This window comes from Lampetra fluviatilis, chromosome 5, assembly GCF_964198595.1.
Source record: "Lampetra fluviatilis chromosome 5, kcLamFluv1.1, whole genome shotgun sequence".
In the NCBI taxonomy this organism is placed as follows: Eukaryota; Metazoa; Chordata; class Hyperoartia; order Petromyzontiformes; family Petromyzontidae; genus Lampetra; species Lampetra fluviatilis.
This window is the reverse complement of record NC_136279.1, coordinates 15,674,788-15,696,791: the sequence shown is the minus strand read 5'-3', so window position 1 is coordinate 15,696,791 and position 22,004 is coordinate 15,674,788. Positions and strand designations below refer to the sequence as shown.

At 41.2% G+C, this 22,004-nt stretch overlaps 1 protein-coding gene across 1 annotated transcript; it reads left to right on the top strand.

Moving 5' to 3' along the window:
• The first annotated feature begins 220 nt into the window (after positions 1-220).
• Positions 221-21,444, top strand: GCKR (glucokinase regulator). The gene is made up of 18 exons (XM_078856210.1): positions 221-382; positions 1,475-1,543; positions 2,231-2,299; positions 3,692-3,765; positions 4,131-4,197; positions 4,877-4,930; positions 6,307-6,401; positions 7,768-7,876; positions 10,609-10,727; positions 13,097-13,195; positions 15,054-15,151; positions 15,460-15,536; positions 15,972-16,068; positions 17,468-17,565; positions 18,419-18,502; positions 18,974-19,123; positions 20,070-20,204; positions 21,258-21,444. The coding sequence occupies exons 1-18, from the start codon at positions 221-223 to the stop codon at positions 21,396-21,398; spliced, it is 1,797 nt and encodes a 598-aa protein (XP_078712336.1). The 3' UTR covers positions 21,399-21,444.
• Positions 21,445-22,004: the final 560 nt, after the last annotated feature.

The following is a 22,004-nucleotide window of genomic DNA, read 5'->3' as shown; positions in this document are numbered from 1 at the left end:
AGTGAGCAAGTTTATTAGCTTAACGCTTTTACGATGATTGTACAGCATATTAATATGCAGTCGTGCGTCAGTTGCATGCTCTTCACACATTGCAAACTCTGCTTAATTGACTGCCACACTAAACCTGTATTCAAGTTTGTTTTACGTGTTTGCAGTTCGCTTGTGTGTGGCGCATGTCCCATTCTCAGATGTCTGTCTGGATAGCAGAGTCTGTGGGGAGATGGCAGCACTTGAAGATTTGGTGCCACACACAGAGAGGGCAAATCCACGTACCCATGGCCTGGACACTGCCTCGCCATCCCAGCTTGTCCAGCTTCTTCAGCAGTGCGATTTAGAGATCTTCCAACGAGATGACAAAGCAACAGCGGCTGAAGAACACATGGTCCTAACATTTGTGGTTACCTCCTGTGACAATAACTTGTGTGCACAACACTTTGTATGAGATGCATTTTTGGATTTTTAAATTTCAGACTTTTAACGGAATTTTCAGACCTTTTTTGGGTAGATTTTCGCATCTTTACATTTATTATAATTATATATACTGTAATAGCATCTTTAACTTAACATGTCTACGTGCTTTGCTAACAAAAGTGACATCAGCTGATACCACGCGCCATCGCTCTTGCCATAAAAGGAAATGACGGCGTAGAAGTATTTTCACTTTCCAGTGACGTCATAGTTGTGGACCAATCCAAAACAAACATTTAGATAATTGAGAATTAAAAGGCCCTATTTTAGAAAATGTGTTTTGTGCAACATTTAGGAACACATTACTACTTCGTGCTTGGTCAGAGGATAGCGTCACAATGATGTTGATTCATCTGGGCAACGAATAAGTGTATTTTGGTCATATCTCTTCAGAGGCTTTGATCTAGCTGGACTTATTGTACAAAGTGCGTACATTCACATTCCGGTGAAATTAACATGTTTATTTTTAGAAAGACTACATCATTAAAAATAAATAATAGTTCAAAATATAAATGGATCCTTTTGAAAAGGTATACCCTTTAATCCTATGTAAATATAAAAAATAGGCTTTGTTGGCTGTGGTTTACAAGCACAATTAAAGAACAACCTCATGGCATCATTACCACTGTAATGTGATAGAATATACAGTAACAGAGAATTAACGTTTCAGCCAATGGCCCATCTCGCTTTAGAAGTGGGCTTGATGGATTTTGCAGGTCAAAGGAGGCTACAGAGAAGGTTATCCACTATGTTTCTTCTCTGGCCTCTATATGCTGTGAAGGGGCCATTCTTTCACCCACATTGTCATTGTAGAGTTGTTTTTGTACAGAAGGTAGTTTGCCAACCTCTGCAAAGTTTGTATGTCTATCATGTGTAAAGGCATCCGGTGTGTGTGTGAATAGGTTGTATGGGATATGAAGTTGTTTGCGTTCAATGCAAGGTGAAGTAAAAATATTAAATACCAATGAAGTACTAATTTAAACATTCATTATTCCTTCTTTTATAGACATTATTTGGTGAGTCCACAATAAGGTTGATGAGCGATGTGGCTGCACAAGCAAAACGCATACTCGAGGTAAGGACTCTCATTAAAAGCCACATTGAAAATACAGAGAATATGTGCAAGTTTAACATGGCACAAAGGCAACAACGTACGTTTGTCATATATTCTTTGTTGACATTTGAATATCAACTTTTTTAGGCTGTGAAACGATGCATCGATTTGTATACTTTGTATGCAAAGAGAGGAGATGGCAGAAAAGAAAGTGGACCTCTTATGTGTGGGTTTTCAACTTAAAGGGAAATTGGGCAAACATCCCAATGCAGTACCCTTCTAAAAAAGCCTTAAGACTCAATGAGGTTTTCCCTCGATAAATAAATGACGCGATCATTGTTTTTGTGGAATTACCCACGCTGTTATCGGAAGTGTTTATCAATACTTTAAATATTAATGTTATTCAGGTACACCATGTGCAGCTATTTTGACTGAGTTCTAAGGCTCCTACGAAAATATTTAATTAAAAAGTAACCCATCGTACACAAATGCAGTTTAAGAAATTGGGCCTTTTCATGTTCACACTATATTCAACAAATTGCAAAACAAATGCTATTACAATTCATAAGGTCTGCCAAGTAAGTGCATGTGTGTCCTGTGGACCTGTGTGTGAATTCATTTCCATGTGCTAGACTATTAATGTACAGTGTATTGTATATTTTATTTGAAAACTGACAGTGTATCGATTGTACATGGCTTGGTTCTCAGAACCCGGAGAACAATGCGATCGTGCTGAGTGGATGTGGGACATCGGGAAGACTGGCGTTTCTTGTTGTGGTATGTCTAATTGCAGCCACTACTTCTACTTGAGGACTTTACAGATGTGCAGTGTATGATGGTGCTGTGTATCAAAATAGCACACAATCATAAAACACCTTTCAGCCAGGTTAAGTCCTTTAATTATGCCTAGTCTTCGGGTCTTTCAGTAAAGTCACGTAGATAGGTTCAAATAAAATAACCAAAAATATAAAAAAAACTACGACGTTTCGATCACAACAGAAGCGATTGAAACGTCCTAGTTTTTTGTTATTTTCCTGAAGACGATCGCTTGCGTTGCGATCGAAACGTCGTAGTTTTTTGTTATTTTTTGTTCTTTTCTTTGAACCTATCTCCGCGACTTTACCGAAAGACCCAACGAATATGAATTCCTGCAGTCACAAAAGCTTTAAGTCAAGATTTAATTACGCATAGTTTTGTAAGTATATTTTAAAATGTATCTTTAATTATGATTAAACTACACGATATTTATCAGCATTGCCACTGGACAAATAATGATGCAGTGAATATTAATAATATATTGTTATGCTCTTTCTGCATCCAATCAAGTTATATGTTCATGTTACATGTATGATAAATTAGCAATCAAAACTGAAGACTAAAATACAATTGTCGAGATGGTAAAATTAGAACAAAAATTACCGTACTGTGTTTTTAAATCAGACTGTGACTCCGAATGGTGACTATTCGTCGAACTGCTGGAAGGGAGGATGTGACCTGTTACATGCCGAATTGCGACAGTCAAATTGACTTTGCACTTATTGCATTAAAATTCCGTAGTCTCGACAAAAATATCTGTATACCGAGAGCAAGCCACGATTGAATTAACATGGGAATACACATTATGAATTACCTAAACAAATGAAAAATGTAACACTGTGAACTGAAAACATCGAGGCAGCTGCCTGTGATTACACTAGGTTCATCAAGTGTTCATACTCTTATGAACACAATCAAGTGTTACTATATTTAGCTGGCCAGAATGACTTTAAAACTTTTTTTATTTGATTAGTTCTGCACTCAGTATCTCAATGTGGCTAAATTACAGCTGTGAGCATTGACTGTCAAGCAACGAATATTATTCCGCAGAAGGGCAGGTGTGAATCAGAGGTAACTTGAAGAGATCTCAAGACTAGTGATATGTATATACCTAATAATAGGGCTATACCTAATATATGAACTTTGAACTTTGATGTATCCGCTTCCATGGCCCTTTTCAATAAGACAGCTGCCCTCTGCGAGAGCTCTGAATGGATTCTACGCACGTGACCATAACACCATTGGCACAATTGGGATAAAATTGTGGTAAAAGACTATTTGATTTTTTTTAATCCATAAGTTCTGCTGCCATTAGTTTAATTTACTGCCATGTGTGTTCACTGTTTACTGTAGAAATCTTTCAACAAACTGCTGCAGGACTGTGGACGTTCCCCGTGCTACACCCACGTCATTGCGGGTGGAGATAAGTATGGGCCGTGATGCATGAACAGCACTCGTGCGTGTCAACGCGGTGTGCATGCAGTGTCCGTCTTAAAGATGGGCATTTATATACGCATATATTCACGTGTACTGTACACACACACATGGACGTTACTCAAGCGAGAGGCCAGTGAGATGAAGCAATATAAATGAAATAGCACAAATGAGACGATAAAAAAAGATGTAAAAATCATTGATACTTCAATCGAATTACGACCATAATTCACCCAATTTCGTGGGGTGGGGGTCCGAGGGAGTGAATTGTTACAGTATAACGAATCTAAATCACAGAGCTGACACCCAGTACAAGCCGAATTGTCACGTCCTGTAAATGCCCTCTATATGCCCACAGGGCGTTGATGACATCTCAGGAGGCCCAGGAAGACCAGCCCGAGCTTGGGATACAGCAGCTGAGAGAGGTATTCAGGGTGACCCTAAAAACTGACTGGGTTGGCAAACGGTGGCTTACTGCAGCAGCTTATGTAAGGCGACATTCTCTTTTTTTTTATTACGAAGAGGTAATTACTGCTGGTTCTATTAATGTCATCACATCTTGCCTTCCTCTCCTGCCAGTTTTCCTGAGCTGTTGCACAGTTTTGACACGTGACATTCATGGGCTGTCTTCCTTTTACATCTCGTGCCCCTTCTTCGTTCACCTCTTGGGACATCATGTTGCTTTCGCTCACCGGTTTCTCTGCTAAAATTGTGTGGCTTGTCCTTCTAAGCAAGTGAGAGGGAACATATCCTTGGGAATGGGAAAGAGTTTGTTTTCTGTAGCAAAATAGTACCGTACTATAAATTGCTGGGGCATGGATTATAGCATCACGTCGAGGTTATTATAAAAAAAAATTGTAGCAAAAGTCTTTTTGTATGATTATCCTCGTGCATCTTGGAATATTTTAAATTTTATATTTCACACCATACACTTGCATGGCTCGAGCCAGATTCTCTTGTTGGGCAATGTGAGATTTTATGAATTTTTCAGTTTAAAAAAAATGTGTCTATGTCTCCAGTTACCGACAATGGGGGCAAATCACGACGCAGATGCGTGCGGTGGGAATCTGGCTTTGGATGATTTTTCCTCCCTTTCCAATGTAGGTCACAATGGATAAGAAGATGATCCTCTTCATAGGCATTACGTGCGGGTTGTCGGTGAGTGAAAGCGGAGTCCCACCATTAAGCCACAAAGTTGTGCCGAACTTAGTTTAACACGTAAGATTTTTTTTTTTTTACCAATATTATTCTTAATAATGTTTTTTTTGTGTTAGATCGCGTAAATATAAATGTGTTGTTAATCCACCACCACCCGACGCAGCCAATTAGTAAGGTGTTGAAGTCTTCCTGCCTCTGGTGTCAAATAGAGCAAGATGATGTCATCACTGTGTGCCTATCAGGCGTGAAGATCGGATGGAGGTGAATGTAATTATATAAATTACAATGGCTTATGTTAATCTGAAAATATTCAGTATATATTATCGGTTGGGATAATCCTAGTTACACAATATGTGATTACCTGAATAGGCATGCAGTTAAAAAGTGCATTTCTTAACACTGGAATACATTACCAATCAGCACTGAGTCTAGCTGGCAGAACTGTTAAACATCTGTTTGATTTCTCAACATTTTCATAGATTCTCTACTGCACAAGGTGAGGCTGCACCATTTTTTTTGTTGCTAATATCCTAAATAATCCTAAGATGTAAATAATAGAGAATAATAGTGTAGACTAGAAAAACCATGAGTTTGAAACAACACACAAAAATGTGTAAAAAGCACACAGCCTTTGTGCACATGCAAGCAAACCCATAGCCACTTCCTGAAGAAGTGCATTGTTGTTATCTTGTCTGAGGTCACAAGTGATGTCCCCTTGTACTTAACATTGACAGATGTCTCCTTATTCACAACCAATTACTTTACGAGCCCATTGAGATCAGAGCTGTTTTAAAAAGGGAGATGAGGGTTTCAGATTTATTCTCAATAAAAGCATAACACGCTTTAAAAATGTATGACACTCAATAATAATGTAGCTAAACATAATATAACATACATTTGGAATTACTGTAGGTGTGGTTGTGTGATTTATAGCATCGTGGAGATGAGCAAACATAACGTAATCAGCGATATACAGTAACATCCAATCTTGTTAACGTGTACTTGTGGAACAATTCATATCTCCCTCTCCGGAGATTTGACAGATTGTCACGATTCAGGGCCATAATTAGATTGAAGACTAGATTAATTGTTTAACGTTGTGGTGAACGATACCAGCTCTATTCTCTGCACTGGTCACTTGAAGCAATTACATGCAACATACACTAATACAAAATATCACTTCCATCACATGATTCTGCGCGTGAATCACGAACTTAAGAATCAATGTTAATTGATGAAAGGCTGCATCGTACTTCCCCGAAAACATGGCTTCACTGCTACACATACCACTACTGAACCTACAGACTATGAGCTCACGCACAGAAAGTGTATGGCAGGTTCTGGAAAGATGACCTATGACCCTTCCCCATTCTCAGGCTCCCTTTGTAGCTGGACAGTTGGACATGTGTCTGGCGGACCCAGGTCGCTTCACAGCGGTGCTGTTAGGGTTCAACCCTCTCAGTCTGGCACGGTGAGAATACACACAAAGACAAAGATTCCACGTATAGCCCAAACAGACTGTTGGGGCAAGTGCTGTTCGCGAGCACCTATGAAGGCTGGCACGGCACACGAGAGGGTGGGTGGCCAACACCAGTGGCGATGTTAACACACCACACCAGGTACTCATTTGAGGCTGAGTCGACCTAGGGGATGCCCATGACCGGTTCAGATAATCGTCACTGGTGTTGAGCAGGAATCGAACACGGGTTTCTGGGTTCGTAGCGCAGTGCGCTAACCTCTACATTATCGCTCCCCACGCACACAACTCACACACACACATCTACACGTTAACAGTCTACGCAGGTGTTTCTTTTCTTTCAAGGAATAACATGGAAAAGGGCAGAGATTCACAAATGAATGGCAGCGTATCCCAAAACAGAACTTCTGTACACCAAGCCAGCCTTAGCACCGAGTGTAAAATTTTACAACAGCTGTCTGATGTATTTATTTGGACCCCGGAATCGCTTGATAAAGATACTCTATTTGTCTCAGATGTCTCTTGATTTAAACGTCAGCACTAAATTATTACAAGAAATGTAAACTTATTTTTTAGGTGTTAGCCCTTTTCTGGATGACACTCACATTACAAGCGTACTGTTTTAAAGATAAAGATAAAACAGTACGGCTCTGACGACTGACCCCTTCGTGAGTTTATGACAATTAGGGATCATGAGTCACTCACTCAATATTTTTTTCAAGTGCAGTATAATCTGTAAAATCAATAGTGTGTGTAAATGTATAGTGGCTGCAGGGTTTCCATAAGTCAAATATATTTATGTCACGAGACTCAGTCAGGATTTTCTAGGTAAACTAGTGTGATAAACTATTACAACATTTAAATATACAAATCACAAGTATTACATCCTTACATGTAAATGTGGTGTTTGTATCATGAGTGTAAGTACCAATATTCATGCTGGAATCATAACATCTTACCCCGACATTAAAATAAAATAAAGAATCTGTGTTTCAATTTGATTTAAAACATTTGTCTTGCTTGTACTGTCTCCATTATATTATCTGCACGTTACATCTTGTTTGTACAGCCTTGTTCGCTGGGTAAAGCCTAAATATAACAAAACGTTGTTTTTTTGTTCATCAAATATCGATTCTTCTGTACATGATTCGCTGCATATATCTTTGGTTAAAGATTATACTGTATTTTAATAAATGGATCTTTACATTCCCAAGTAGACAGCACTCAATCACACATGATACAAAGGAGACCAATCGTGAGGTCTCATTTAAACCGTTAATTCTATGGATGTTTTGCCAAAAATGGCAGAGATTTCAGAGTGAGTTTTATTCTGAGCGCGTTCTGTCGGTGTTGTGCTCAGGACAGCCAAGGTGGAGGGCTGGCACTCAAGTTTTGCACAGGTGGCAGAAAGGATTCACTCAAGAAGCATCTCAACCACCACCTCCTTCCTTCTCAACCCATTGGTCGGGGTGAGTCCCTCCTTCGGTGGGCTTTTTCACAAGTCACCGTAGACTCAATACTTATTTCCAGTAAATAGTCAAATGTATCGAAGTGGTCAAGAGGCGAGACCACTCAGTTAATTTGTGGGTTTCAGCTGCAAACGGTAATTATTGACCAAGTGGTCACCACTTGGTCAATAACAATTGCACAAAAAAACCCATCAAGATTTCGTGTTTCGCTTAACTTGGCAAACTTGCATGACATGACCAACGACTCTCTAGAGTATGGCATGTGTGAAAGTGCAGATACACCGAGTGTGAATAAGAGGTCAGTTGAATCCCTTCAGAAGTAGTTGTGTGATATCTTTCACGAGCCATTCTATAATACGGAGTGATGCATCGCTCTGCGTGAGTTCCAGATGAACATTTCATCTGAAGACATGACGTCTAATGCAACTGGAATCAAACTGGGCAAGAAAAAGATAGATTCAAATATCTGAAATGTATTATTTAGGTATTGGTCTTCCAAGAAAAACAGAACCATAGTGTATAATGCCCATGAGGAACTCCATGATGAAGACGCTGTTTGCAGACAAGGCAGTTTGGAGTTTTTTTTCATTCTGAGATGAAGTCTATTTATTCTACTTGGTTTCCACCCCACAAAAAAATTGCATTTTAATATTTCATTATTCTTCCCCTTTTTGCTGGACATAGTCATCATTTCGATGGATTGCGGGATCTACATCGCTGTAGACGGGTGGAAAATGTGACCGTAGGCAAGTGAGATGCTACCAAAACATTTTGAAAACAGGATATTAAAAACATGAAAACGTTCATTTATTAAGTACAAATCTATCAGCATAAATTATTTGTTGTGTCTGCAGAAAATTAAGTCTCAAGTGCATATTTTGTGCGGTCGGATATGTGGTCGTGTGGACTTTTCTCCGGGTCCTCCGTTTTTTTCTCAACATTTAGAATCAACATGTGTTTTAGAGTATTTGGCTGCTATCAATTGCCACATAAGTCACTTCGTTGAGCTATCATTTGTGGTCAGGTCACGTCTGAAAAAGAGCTGTATAGCTCAGTGCGCTTTACCTGGTAGAATAAAAAGTTGCAGCTATAGCTGGCTGCAGGGTTTGAAGGGGCATTGCTCAGTGCTGTGTAGGAGAGATCCATTGAAGTGGCTACAGTAGCCCTGTAATTTGTCTCAGTCGATCTCTCGTGTGGTGAGATGCTGCCTTGGCTGAAGTGGTTTAAAGGGTGCCTTCTGAACCCGTGACACAATTATGATGCTATACACGAATCCCTTGCCAACCGCGGTTTCATGTATACATGGTTTATTAGTTGTATAACAATTTACCAATCACGGCCTGAAAATGTGAGTCTCTGCGAGTAAACACGGTGTTAAGGAAGTCACGCGACGTCTGTATTACGTCATTGCGTTACAGCAATGACGTCATTGCGTTACAGCAATGACGTCATTGCATTGCAGCATGACGTCCTGTTGCAATTTGGGCTGGGCCGTGGTTGTCTGCGCCACAGCGCCACCCCGTTACGTGCAAGCGGTTTGCGTTAATTTTATACTGGTAGGAACGAAGTGAACCAGCCTACAATAGATTATATCGTCCGTCCGTCCGATGTCCGATTAGGTGTAGCAACATCGCCCCCTACTGCAAACACTTGGCAGGACCCTACAAAAACCTTTACACTCAGTGAGGCTTTCCTGGCTAAACAAGTGTAACATTCCCTTATAATTCCCTGAGATAGTTTTTAATTAAAACATTTAAATTAAAAATTAACTCACAGCGGCCTAAAGCCTACAGCTAGGCCTAAAGCCTAGAACTAGGCCTCAAACTCTCCCTTCGTATCGTACCCCCGCCATTTAATTTTATTATAGCCATTCATTTGTTCGTTCCTACCAGCCCACCCCGCAGGGACTTGTTTTAGGGGCTTTAGTGCTGTTGATCTAAAGACATTGTATTCACCGCAGAGAACTGTAGCGACACGACCGCACTCTCATAGCTGGTGCCAAACTGTGCCACACGTCCTCCCGCATAGCCTATAGTGGGAGCCTCCGTACATCTTACGACCTAAAGACGCACTTTACCGATAAAATTATTACAAATTTTCCTCCGATTCCGTAAAAGGGCTAATTTTGCCCCTAATCATGAACCCGAAGCGAGTTGTTGTGGACTGAGCCCCCCTCCTTCTAACCAGCCCTTCCCCCCATCATGTCATTGTCATCATCAGCGTTAATATTAAAGGTATGCAAAGTACATTTTATGTTTATTTCAAATTGTATTATGTTATTGTGCAATGCACTGGATTTCATTCGTGTTTGGTGAAGAAACAGGCAACTTAGTTAAGCAATGACGAGTCTGACCGCGGCTGTGGTTCCCTTAACCCCCTTATTTCCCATATGTCCTGTGCTTTACCAACCGCGGTTTTGCTTACCGTGACCTTTTTCAGGAACCTAACCCCCGCGTTTGGCGAGGGATTGCTGTGTAACATGAAAAACAGCTTGAGCTTGATGCCACTTTCACAGTATACATTTCTCACATCATATTCTGCCCACCTCCTTGCATATAAGTAATAATTGACAAAATACATGTTTTTAAAATAATACATATCGAAATGTGATACTAAATTCCCACGGTGGAGTTTTGTAACCTGGACCCCTATATGCCAATAACTGTGGACTCTTGCACTTAACAGCTCAACGCTGCGCTAAGGAACTGTTTGAAATGTTTGGCGTGTGACAGGCGGAGGCTCTGACTGGCTCCACTCGCATGAAAGGAGGAAGCGCGACCAAGGTCATCTTAGAAACGGTTTTCCTGGCCGCGCACACGGCTCTAAACGCCGGCGTCGCAGTCTCACCCAGGTGCGACTTCATACAAAACTCAGGAAATTCAGTGTCTGCACATGGGACGCAATCGACGCAGCTCCTAAGCCTTTGACTGACGGATACAAGGGCGCCAATTCATTCAAATTAAGTAATATGATTGGGGATTATATGAAAACAGCAAACGCATTAGGAGAAATGTACAAGTCACGTTCGCCAATAATTGACTTCCTTTATAATATTAAAAGATGTCGTGGGCTCATGTTTGTCCCAGAGTGGAACGGAGAACCCAGCGACCGATGATGTTTGCACGGCTAACATCAGTGGCGACTGATATCTAAACCATTTCTGGGCTGGCCCCTTCATCAATCTGCGCTGTGACCAGCATGGTGACGTGTGGTGAAAGAGTGGTCACCCAATCTGGCCATTGTCTCTGTCTGCTCCTCTGAAGAAAGGCCATTGCGCAGAATGTTAGCCTGTTAAGGTGGTGCATTTTATGAATGCAATCATATAAAAATGATGGGGATTTATACAATATCGATGCACACTCATATCTATGCAATATATGATGTGTAAAGATGTTACATATTAAGGATACGGTGGTTTAATTTTCCTCGGATTGTCATTCCACTGCTGTACGAAGGCCTTCCCCATGCTGCATTGAGCATGGGTGTTGTTTGACCGTTCAGTGGTTGGTAAGAGTAGGGCCTTGGAGTGGTTCAGAAATAACTCGCCATTGAGTGGCATTGACTGCGAATCAAACTCGGGCCTCTGGGTTCACAGTATGGTCACCACGGCACCGCCACTTCACCCGAAAGGGCCCGTGTAATCATAGCTCATGTATGAATGTACGTTGACATTCTTTCGCACCGTACTTAACCAACCATGCTAATCGGAGGTGTGGGGGAAGGTCAAGAAACTAAACACAAAAAGCAATTCTAAAGGAATTATTTTTTAAATCTTGATTTAAAAGTGCGTAGCTCGAGTGTCTTCCTCATGTGTTCTACTTAAAGCATATTGACATGCAGGAGTCAAGAGTGCTTTCCTAGATATCAATGTCATGTTCCTCCAATTTGTTTGCTCTTAAAACGCAATTAAATATGAATGCACGCGCACATATTGGTACACGCAGCCTTTTTTATCCCGGCAGTAGTGCAAATTGTTAAACATTCTTTGAGGTCAGTGTCCTCAAATGAACCCCTGCAAGTCCATGGCTTTGCTGGCGTTAACTTTCAGCAGGCTTAGGTCGATGCTGCACACTTTCTGGGAAGTATTTTCACATGCAATGGTCCCTCGTTAACGATATTAATTGGTTCCACGAAAATCATCGTTAATTGAAATAGTCGTAAATCGAATGTAGGAAATACTTGTTAAAGGCTTAATTTGTTCCAAGGCGAGCAGAAGTTAAGTTTTTTCACCCTAAAAACATAGTTTAAATATTTAAGCACGCAATTTTAATAAATAAACGTTATAAAACATGTTAAATAATCTATACTAATACAAACATGGATAAATAATTAATAGATAGAGCATACAATAAAACAAATATTACCTTAGGCTATAGGGTTTTCCCCTTTTTTCTGGCAACATAACTAAAACCTTTTTACAAGGAATGATGTCTGCATTAACCACCATACTTGTGGTGAGAATGCAAACAAAATACATACTCTGATAATATATGCATTGTCCTTGAAAGTGATTGGTCCACACCAGAGACGGCTTTCTTTTGAGCCTCGTCTCAAACGGTGTTAGACCAGAGGACGCCAAAAGGCGTACAGCCCAAATACAATGCACTATCAGAGTAATGAGAGCTCGGGGTGAGCATCTACATCATGGGACCTCCTTTGCCAGTACCAAAATCTAAGAATAGGTTTTTCCTCTTTTTTATGGCAACAAAACTGAAACCTTTTTGCAAGGAATAATGTCTGCATTAACCACAATACTTGTGGTCAGAATTCAAACAAAAAACATACTTTGATAATATATGGATTGTCCTTGAAACTGATTGGTCCACGCCAGAGACAGCTTTCTTTTGAGCAGTTAGTTGCTCTTGACGCTTATAAAAGGGCTTCGCTGATTGGCAGAGGTCTGCTGAGTGCACTTAGGAGCACTCCAATTGGCCAAAATTAGCGGCCATGTGATATCGTAAATATATTGTTAATCGAAAATGTCTCGTTAATAAAAATAATGGGACCCTATGGGAGGCTGATCGTTAATCGAAATATCGTTAATCGATGGCATTGTAAAACCGAGGGCCACTGTATATTCTGTCGGGCTACTCGTCCTGGAGCCGTCCACTGGCTCACTCACCAACCTCGACATGAACGTCGATTTACTCCCCGCCAAAACGAAAGAAGAAGAAAGGTGTACACTAACACGGCGACGGTATCGTGTGACCGCGTGTGCAGCTGTGTTCGCGAGTGCCTGCTGTCCTACGAGGCGGTGCACAAGATCACCTACGCCTGCAGCCCAAGCATCGCTGAACTGGTGCACAGATGTGGAACAAGGTGAACTACAGATTCTACCTCCTACTCAATAGTGCCATATAAATGTACAACGAAAATTGTACTCTTTGTATTGCATCTCAATGCGGCTTCGTCTACAAGACGCGGGAAAAAATCGGGGCGCACGTTTTCTTGGGAAACCACAGACAAGAAGCTATATTTATCTCGTCATGTAGCATACACTATCACAAACTGCGGTCATCCTCACAGTGGATTTTGGCTGGCCATCGAACAATAATGGCCACCGCATCGCGCACTTTCAGATGAACGTCTGCGGCCGTCTGGAACGCTCTTCCTTCTGATATTAGGAAGCACCTTTAAATCTAGATTGAAAACTAGTTTCTTTCGAACTGATTTTTGTGTTTAGTTTGTTCTTCCCCCGCACTTCCAATGAGCACAGTTGGCTACGTACAGTGCAAAATTTCAACGTACGGTAGACAGTACAGTGTACGAGGAGGATGACAAAGGAAGGCCTTCATGGTTCGAGGGGAGAGCACATACCAGGAAGTAGAGTGACACAATCTATAAAAATAAAAGGGAAATATGTGTATGTGTGTCTGTTCGAAATGTTTAGCATACTTTGAATATGTGTATGTGTGTCTGTTCGAAATGTTTAGCATACTTTCCGACATGCAACAAACTTGAAAATTGGCATGTGGGTTCAGTTAATTTCAGTTCATTTATTAGGTATAGCCCTGTGAGCCATGCGGCCCTTGAATTGGGTGCAACCACAACAAACAAAAACATGAACAAGGAACATCTTAAAGTGACTACGCGCAACAGAAAATCCAGGAAAAAACAGCAAAGTCTTCCAGAAAAAGCACCATATATCAACGCTGTGTGCAAAATTCCCAGTGGGATGCAAGTCAAACAATAACAACCGTAAGACAATTTAGATTAAAGTTATCAGTCAAACTCTGTACTACAACAAACAAATATGGCTAAACCAAAACGTTTTCGAAATCACCAAAGTAAAGCTATAAAAACAATGTAACAGTGATCATAGGAACTGTGATTCAAATTTAACAATGAACGATATACATAACATATACGACCAAACTTTGCAGCAATAGCTGGCTGCATGACTCACTCCATAACAGCAGGAGTATCAGTAGGAGTATCAAAACATTTCAATGCACCTTTAAAGATCAGCACACTATAATAAAAACTCAAGATCATACTTTTCAGCGGTCATCCGGAGCGATACATTTGATTTCAGGCCACTGAATAGCAGTGGCAGCTAGGGGTGTACAACTCCTCTAGAGCAGTTTTGAGTGAAGATCTCACAGGTAGTGATCCAAGTTGCAGTTTATTGACGATACCATTCCAGACCCTGGGGGCATCAATAGCAAAGGCCCTTCCTCCAGTATTTGTACGGCAATAAGGAATGTGACGCTGGTAAATGAGGTAGTCTGCTGATTTTGTAAGTACATCATGAATAAATAAGATCTGATGCACAAGCCGTCGATCATTAAGATATGTTAAGTTTGACCCAATGTAGTGGTGGGTCCTAAATGGGCAGTTCAATGCAAATCTTATGGCCGAGTGATAAATTGAGTCAATCTTGAGTCAAGCTGAAGGTGCCTGTCCTCCTTCTCTGCAACAATGATGTTTTTGGTTTTGTTTTGTTGTTGCTGTGCTCACGCACCCCGGATGTCCCTTGTGGAAATAGCCGGAAAACTGGCTAAAGGTGATCGTCCGTGTAAAGAAATAAAATGAACTTAAACTAGTATTGCGTGAACATTAACACTTGTAATAATAGCTTTTGGGCCGTTACAATGTTGATCCTGAATTTCCTAAATTTGAATCATCACAATATGATCGTCTCACTTGGTCAAGGCTCTCGATACCTCATTCACAGCTTACAGCAAGCTGGGCACCTGTACTACCTGGGTTGGGGGACGTTGGGCATCGTGGCGATGATAGACGCCAGCGAATGTCCACCGACCTTCGGAGCCGGTCAGACACGTTCACCGCCACCGCATGAACATCCGCGTCACTGCACCTGCACTGCCTTTGGCACTTCCGTGTAACATATTTGCTGAATATGGCACGTTAAAAATCTTGAATTCATTGATTTGCTGATGTTATTCTACGTCTAATTTGCTCATTTCACTTTTAATTCGAGTGAGATGTGTGTATTACTTGGGCACATTCCGGGTGGGTTGGTAATAGGGCGGTAATACAGCTAATGCGATAAAACTAGACATGCAGGTCCTTATTGCAACAAGTGATGTGCAATGTCCTGTCTGTGTTTCCTTTTGAAGACATCAATGACGTGCGTGCTTTTCTCCATGGGGGTTACCAAACGCTGGGAATCAAGGAGGGTGACGTCTCATCTAAGGTACAGTATTGTGTTTGGCTCACGTCTAAGAGACATTATTGAACAATAAAGTATGTTTTTGTGACTGGAGCGGTGTTGGCGCAATGGTTAAAAGCCACCCGAGTACGATTCCTGGTTCCGGCTAACATCCGTAGCGAGTGATATCGGAATTGGTCTTAGGGTCTACGCCGCTTCAACAACCTGCACTGCGTGGAGAGGTTTACATTCAAATCGTAGGTGCGCTGTGGTGACGTCCAGCGCACATCTGCGTGATGACGTGGCCCGCATCCCAAAGTGTTGAACCGGGTTCATGCACCGTGCCGACGTCACACCCTCCAACCCAGCCGTGTATCTCATGCAAATGCACGGGCAGTGCTGCTTCCCATGTTAAACAGTCTTGACAGAGTTGGCGCGTTTCTTATCAGGGCCTTAACCATGTGACAACTTTGTGTTTAGGGTCAACAGTTTTGCCTTTCCCATGAGGACTTCAAGAAGAACATCTTACCGTGCTTGACTGATTGGGACACAGTGATCCTTATCTTCACTGGCGATGGTTTGTCTTTTAACATGACTATGTGGCTGAATGAAGCATCTCTCACAAGCCAATTCCTGTATATTTGTAATTGTGTTATTTAAATGAGATCTGAATGACACCAATCATGTGCTTAAGTGCTATCAAGTTGCAATGATACACGACACTAAAACTCTTTAACGTGATTTATAAAAGGAAACTATTGGGCAATAACCTTCCAGCAGTCCGTATAAATTGATTCATAAGAAAGGTTTTTGGGTTAGATCGCGTAAGTATAAATGTATCGTAACCCTCCACCACACAGCCAGTAAGGTTTGTCACGTTAAAAAAACGCGCCAATTAGTTACTACTTCAGCCCACCGGTGTGGTTGGAGAGTTACAACACATTTATACTTACACGATCTAACCCAAAAAACCTTAATTATGAATAACATTGGTCGCGAAAGCCTACGTGTTAAACATACCAATTGAGTTACATTTTCACTTACAGAGTATGGTAAATGTTTTACTTGCATAGTTTGAAGTAATTATCATGATACGAAGTATCGAATGGCATATTTTGACGGTAATATATTCTATTGATGTTCCAACATAATATATATCAGTTTGTAGTATGAAAATATGAGTTTCAATTCTGAATTTTTTTTTACGATTTTATAAATCACGGTTTCTGATTCAATACATTCTTCAGGATGGACGTAATTCTTATTTGTGTATTAATCTGTGGTTCTTCAGAGCAATAAGGATACCAGTTTTGGTGCAGAAAATGTTACCTTTTAAAACTACTCTCGCTTGGTATGCAGGAGTACGTAGGTTTCATCCTCACCCTGACATGTATATTGGGAGTTTGCATGTTCTCCCCGTGTTCGTGTGGATTTTTCTCTCGGTCCTCTAGTTTTTCTTTCCACATTTAGAAACATGCATTTCGAGTATTTGGCTGCTATATATTTCCACATGATAAGCCACTTCGTTGAACTATAATTTGTGGACAGGTCGCTTCTGAAAAAAATCTGTACAGCTCAGTGGGCCTTGCCTGGTAAAATAATTCTTGTAATAGTTTTTAGTTTATTTCACCACTCTGAAGACTACATCATAGAACTAATTTTTAAGTCGCCTTCAGATTATATTAAGATCTTTTAATGTAGTGCAAATATTGTTCATCATATGTCAATCAAAAGTCAAACTCACATTTTCAACTTATACATAAAATTTAGCCTAATTGAGCAAAACAAAATATACAGTGATCGTTTTTATTTTTGGGTGCTATGATTGGCGACCTGACTCAGGTCATCAACTTGTTAACCATGAGAACCCAAGTGAATTGACGCGCGGCTGAAACCCTGATTCGTACCCAGGATCTTGGCGGTGCCGGCTCGGACCCCCAGGCACCACACAAAATTCCTTTTGTGTGTGCGCACAGACGATCAGCTGGAAGTACGGTGCTTCGCAGAGGCGATCCACGCTCGCTCTCCACACATCTCAGCCATCGTTCATGCATCAAGTGAGCAACATCTAACGGTAAGCGTCAACACAGCATTTTGTTTAATTAAATTTCCTTTGTATTTTTATTTCAATCATCTTCTTGACGTTATATTTTCATGAGCTGCACACATTTTTATTTGGAACTGTGACGGTGAGCAACGCAAAATTATAACTGTGCTATCAGATTTCGATTTAAAGCTTTCGTGACTGCAGGAAATTATTTTATTATGTTTTATTTTTATTATTTTATTACTTCCTTTCTACGTGACTTTACCGAAAGAACCAAGAAGATGTGCTATCAGAATTATGTCAGCAAACTAAGAATCATGTCTATTTGGAAATCTTGCAGTTAGTAGAAAACATGCGGAGTCATTATTACATCACAGAACTACTTCTGAAGTTCCATCAAAATGCCTTTTTTATCCATATGCTCTTATGCAGAGCGATTACCGTATATCAATCAAACCAACTATTTTTTTAATTCTTAGAACTAGAATAAGCAGTGTTAAAAAAAGAATAAATAAATTAAATGCTTTTTTATTGTTATTCTGACTCAGCTGCGACCATACAATTAAGAACCAGTTTTAATCATGGGCAGCTGAACCCATGACACAAACAGTGGTGCCGGCTTCATGTCTCTGACACGGTGTTAACCTTCTGAGCCACCCAGCCTCCTCGACCACAAAATCAAGATGTCTTCATGCCCAAAGCCGCTAATGCCACCACATCACCGTGGCAATGCTTTCTATCCTCCGCCATTCTCAGTAGATGCGTGACCTCCAAGATCTGCCCTTGCAGTATCTACCACATAGAGCGCTTGTCATATATATATGCCACCCAATAATGAGTGAATGGTACCCACTAATATATTGTAGGGGTTTCTCTGCAGGGAGAACTGGAGAGGCTGTTTGCTACAATCGTGAAAGTAACATGGCCTACAAACAGTTCACACAAGATGAATCATTACTTGAAGGTACACAAACGTTTCACGGTTGCACTTTAATTTGTGCTTGGTTGCAATTTATCAGAATCTGGATATTTATTTTCCTGAAGGAATCCGATGAGCTATAAAGCTCTTTTTCACCAGTAGGGGCAAGCAAGAACATTACCTTTGCTAAGTCAGTGTTAGCGACCGAGGGCGTCACATGTTTATTTTTAATTCATGTTGCTGTACGCCCCTTGTACAATTTCCATTCTGTTGTAATGTGCACTGATGCCTACTTTATTGAGGGCAATATTGGCACGTAAAATAAAGATTGATTGATTACATGTTTTGTTATATCCAGTTGAATGCTTTCTTTACCACCATGAAGCTCGGCACCAGCTTTCAGTATGCAATAAAGAAGTTGATAATATCATTGATATTCCTGAAGACAATTACATTGTTGATCATGAAGACGATGATGCCGATAGCGAGAGTAGTAAACGATAACGTGTTCTCCAGATATTCCACTGGGAGCTTAGCACAAAGTGGATCCTGAATGCCGCCAGCACGGGCGCCCATGTGGCCAAGGGAAAGGTGCTCCACAACTTCATGGTGGACCTGAAAGTCAGCAACAAGAAGCTGTTTGAGCGAGCTTTGGGAATGCTGCAGGTAAGCCAACGGTGATACTCTGGAACGTTCTTCCCCTCCGATATTAGGAAGCCGCTGTAGCGATGCATTTTTATGCAGGAGGTGCGGGCTAAGGACATAAATTCTAGAGAAATGAGTTTTAAATGTAGATCATTGAAAACTCATTTCTCTCGAATTTATGTCCTTAGCCCGCACCTCTGATTAGCACGGTTGGCTACATACGGTGCGAAAGCAGTTGAACATACATACAAGTTACAGAACCTCTCGTTTTCTTTCCTGGCGTACCAAGCTTTAATGAAAATCGAGATCTTGTGCTTTAACATTTTCTGGCCTCATACTCAGCTCACGATACAGGCAAAAGGTGGGAGCTACCCGGGTAATGGGTATGGTTGGTCTGAAAGAACAAGGAGGCTGTTCACTGTGTGGGCAGGGTTCGTTATTGAGTGGGAGCGACTTTGTAAAGGTGGGCAGAGCTGATAGACGGAGTGCCCGCCAGCTTGCCACGTGTCCTGGTCGATCCTCCTAGGAATGTGGTAGTCGCTTTATGTATCGACTCAATGTGTGAAGATTCACCCCTGCTAGCGATTGAGTAAATTGTTTGCGATTGGGGGTCAACATTATATTCCATTCAAGAATTTAATGTCTCGCTTGTAATGTCTGCCTCATATATTCTAACTTGTTCTGTCTCGTGTATTCCATTATCCCAAGAAGGTGATATTTTTGCATAGCATTCATTGATCTTTGCACGTGCGAAAATCATTGAGTATAAACGTGCAAAACACAACATATTAGTAAAGCAATGCCTCTTGAACGTTAAAATGTTAACATATTCTTCATTTAGGGTAAGGCCCATTGAGCTAAGGAGTTCTTTTTCTGGGCATTGTATCTTTGGTAAATCGGTCACGAATGACAATGCATTTCTGGAGACGTGTGGTATCTATATTGAACTACAGATGATGTGCTTCAGAAATCCACAGGACAATCGCGGGAGGAGTGCCTAAATGCCTTACTGCGATGCATCTATGAGACAGAGGAGATTTCTGAGGAGACTTGCACTGCAGACATTTCAAGGCACATCCAAGTCATTGCGCACAAAGAAAAGGTGATGTAAACCCTGACTTGTTTATACACATTCGTGTCTGACCATAACTCTCCTTCGTGCTGGTTGGTGTTAATGGTTATATTATTTTGGACTGGACGGCATATGGGCCACAAAGGGAGTTTTTGAATAAAAAGTGGCTTGACAGGAAAAGGCAGTACAGCAAAGTGTGGACTAATCTCGATCTGTTCCACCTGCTCGGGATAGAATTTAACAATAGCGTGATTTTGTTAATCATCAAGACGTTCTTGGGCACCAAGCAGAAGCCCTGCGCAACGGGCCATGGCCAACGGTAGACTACAACCCTGCTTGCTCCCGTCCCCATCGCTGAATCTCCCCGCGGCGAGATATTAACTCCTGGTGCACAGGAAACCTCCTGGTTCGATCCCGACCCTTGACGCCTGCTGCATAGTTTGCGGAGTTTGCGCAGTTTGCGCAGTTGCGCAAACTGCGCAAACTGCGCAAACTGCGCAAAGAGTATTGCCCCTTCACACGCATGGGTTTTCTCCGGCTTCCTCCAACACGTAGAAATTATTATAAATCATTACAGAGCTTGGGCAATTGTTGGTGTCTGCTCACAGCTTGGCTGCTGCCTTCCAGCTTATCTGTGCTTCCTCAAAAATTGTGAGATGCAATTTGCATGAAGGCCTTACTGCCACGCTGACCAGATGTGGCGTCGCTTTGACGAGATGTTAACTACCTTACCTGGTTTGCAGGAGGTTGTGGATTCGATCCCGACCATGATGAATGTATATTTGGAGTATTCATGTTCTTCCCGTGGTCGTGTGGATTTTTCTCCGGTTCGTCCCGTTATTCCCTCCACATTTAGAAATATGCGTTTAGAGTATTTGGCTGCTATACATTTCCACATGATAAGCCACTTCGATGATCTATCATTTGTGGTAGCCAGGTCGCATATAAAAAAGAGTTATATAGCTCAGTGTGCCTTACCTGGTAAAATAAATATAGTTTAGTTTTAGTGTAGCATGAACAACGACGCTATAAAAATAAAACGTAACATTTGGATACATCATGAATCGTTACTGTGGTCTGCAGGTGGTGCCCACTGCCATGGTGGCTCTGCTGTGCGACTGCTCCGTACCAGAGGCACGGAGGCTGCTGAGTGAACGCCGCGTCATCAGAGACGCGATTGAGCACTGCCTGGACCTCCGCAGAGAGAGGACACCCATTGTCTGAGCTCTCACCAAGCAATGCGGGCCAAAAAGACCACGGGGTCCCAAAAGAATTGTCACAGACCTGGCCCTTCCTTAATAAATACAAATCACGGTTTTTAAGCACAGGCCCAATGGCCCAAACTGCTAGCAGCCTGTAACCAACAGCACTGTTGAAAGTAGAATAGATAAACGATTGTATGTGTTTCTTGAATCGAGCAAGGTTGTTCTAAGAAACTGGCGAGAACAGACGATGGGAGGGTATTCCAAATTGAGCAGTGTGAGGAAATAAGTATCAACACAGGATAAAAACTTATAGATCTCGCCCCGCTCATTAACTTTCACTGTGGCATGCTTTAAACGTAACCTTTATAAAATATTAAATGTTTTTGAAAGGAGATGATTATTTCCACGGTCATGTGATTAGGATTGGCAGTTTTATTTTTTACAGTGTCGGCAATTGCTGGAGTATAAATATTTTAACCACTTTTAAAATACTGTATGTAAAATCAGAGCCAAGGTAAGCACCTGTCCATACCAATGATGATACGAGAAAGTTTAATGTAAGATACAGTATAACATTGCCATTCTTTTTAACTACAAGATTTAATTTTCTAAAAAGTACCATGAC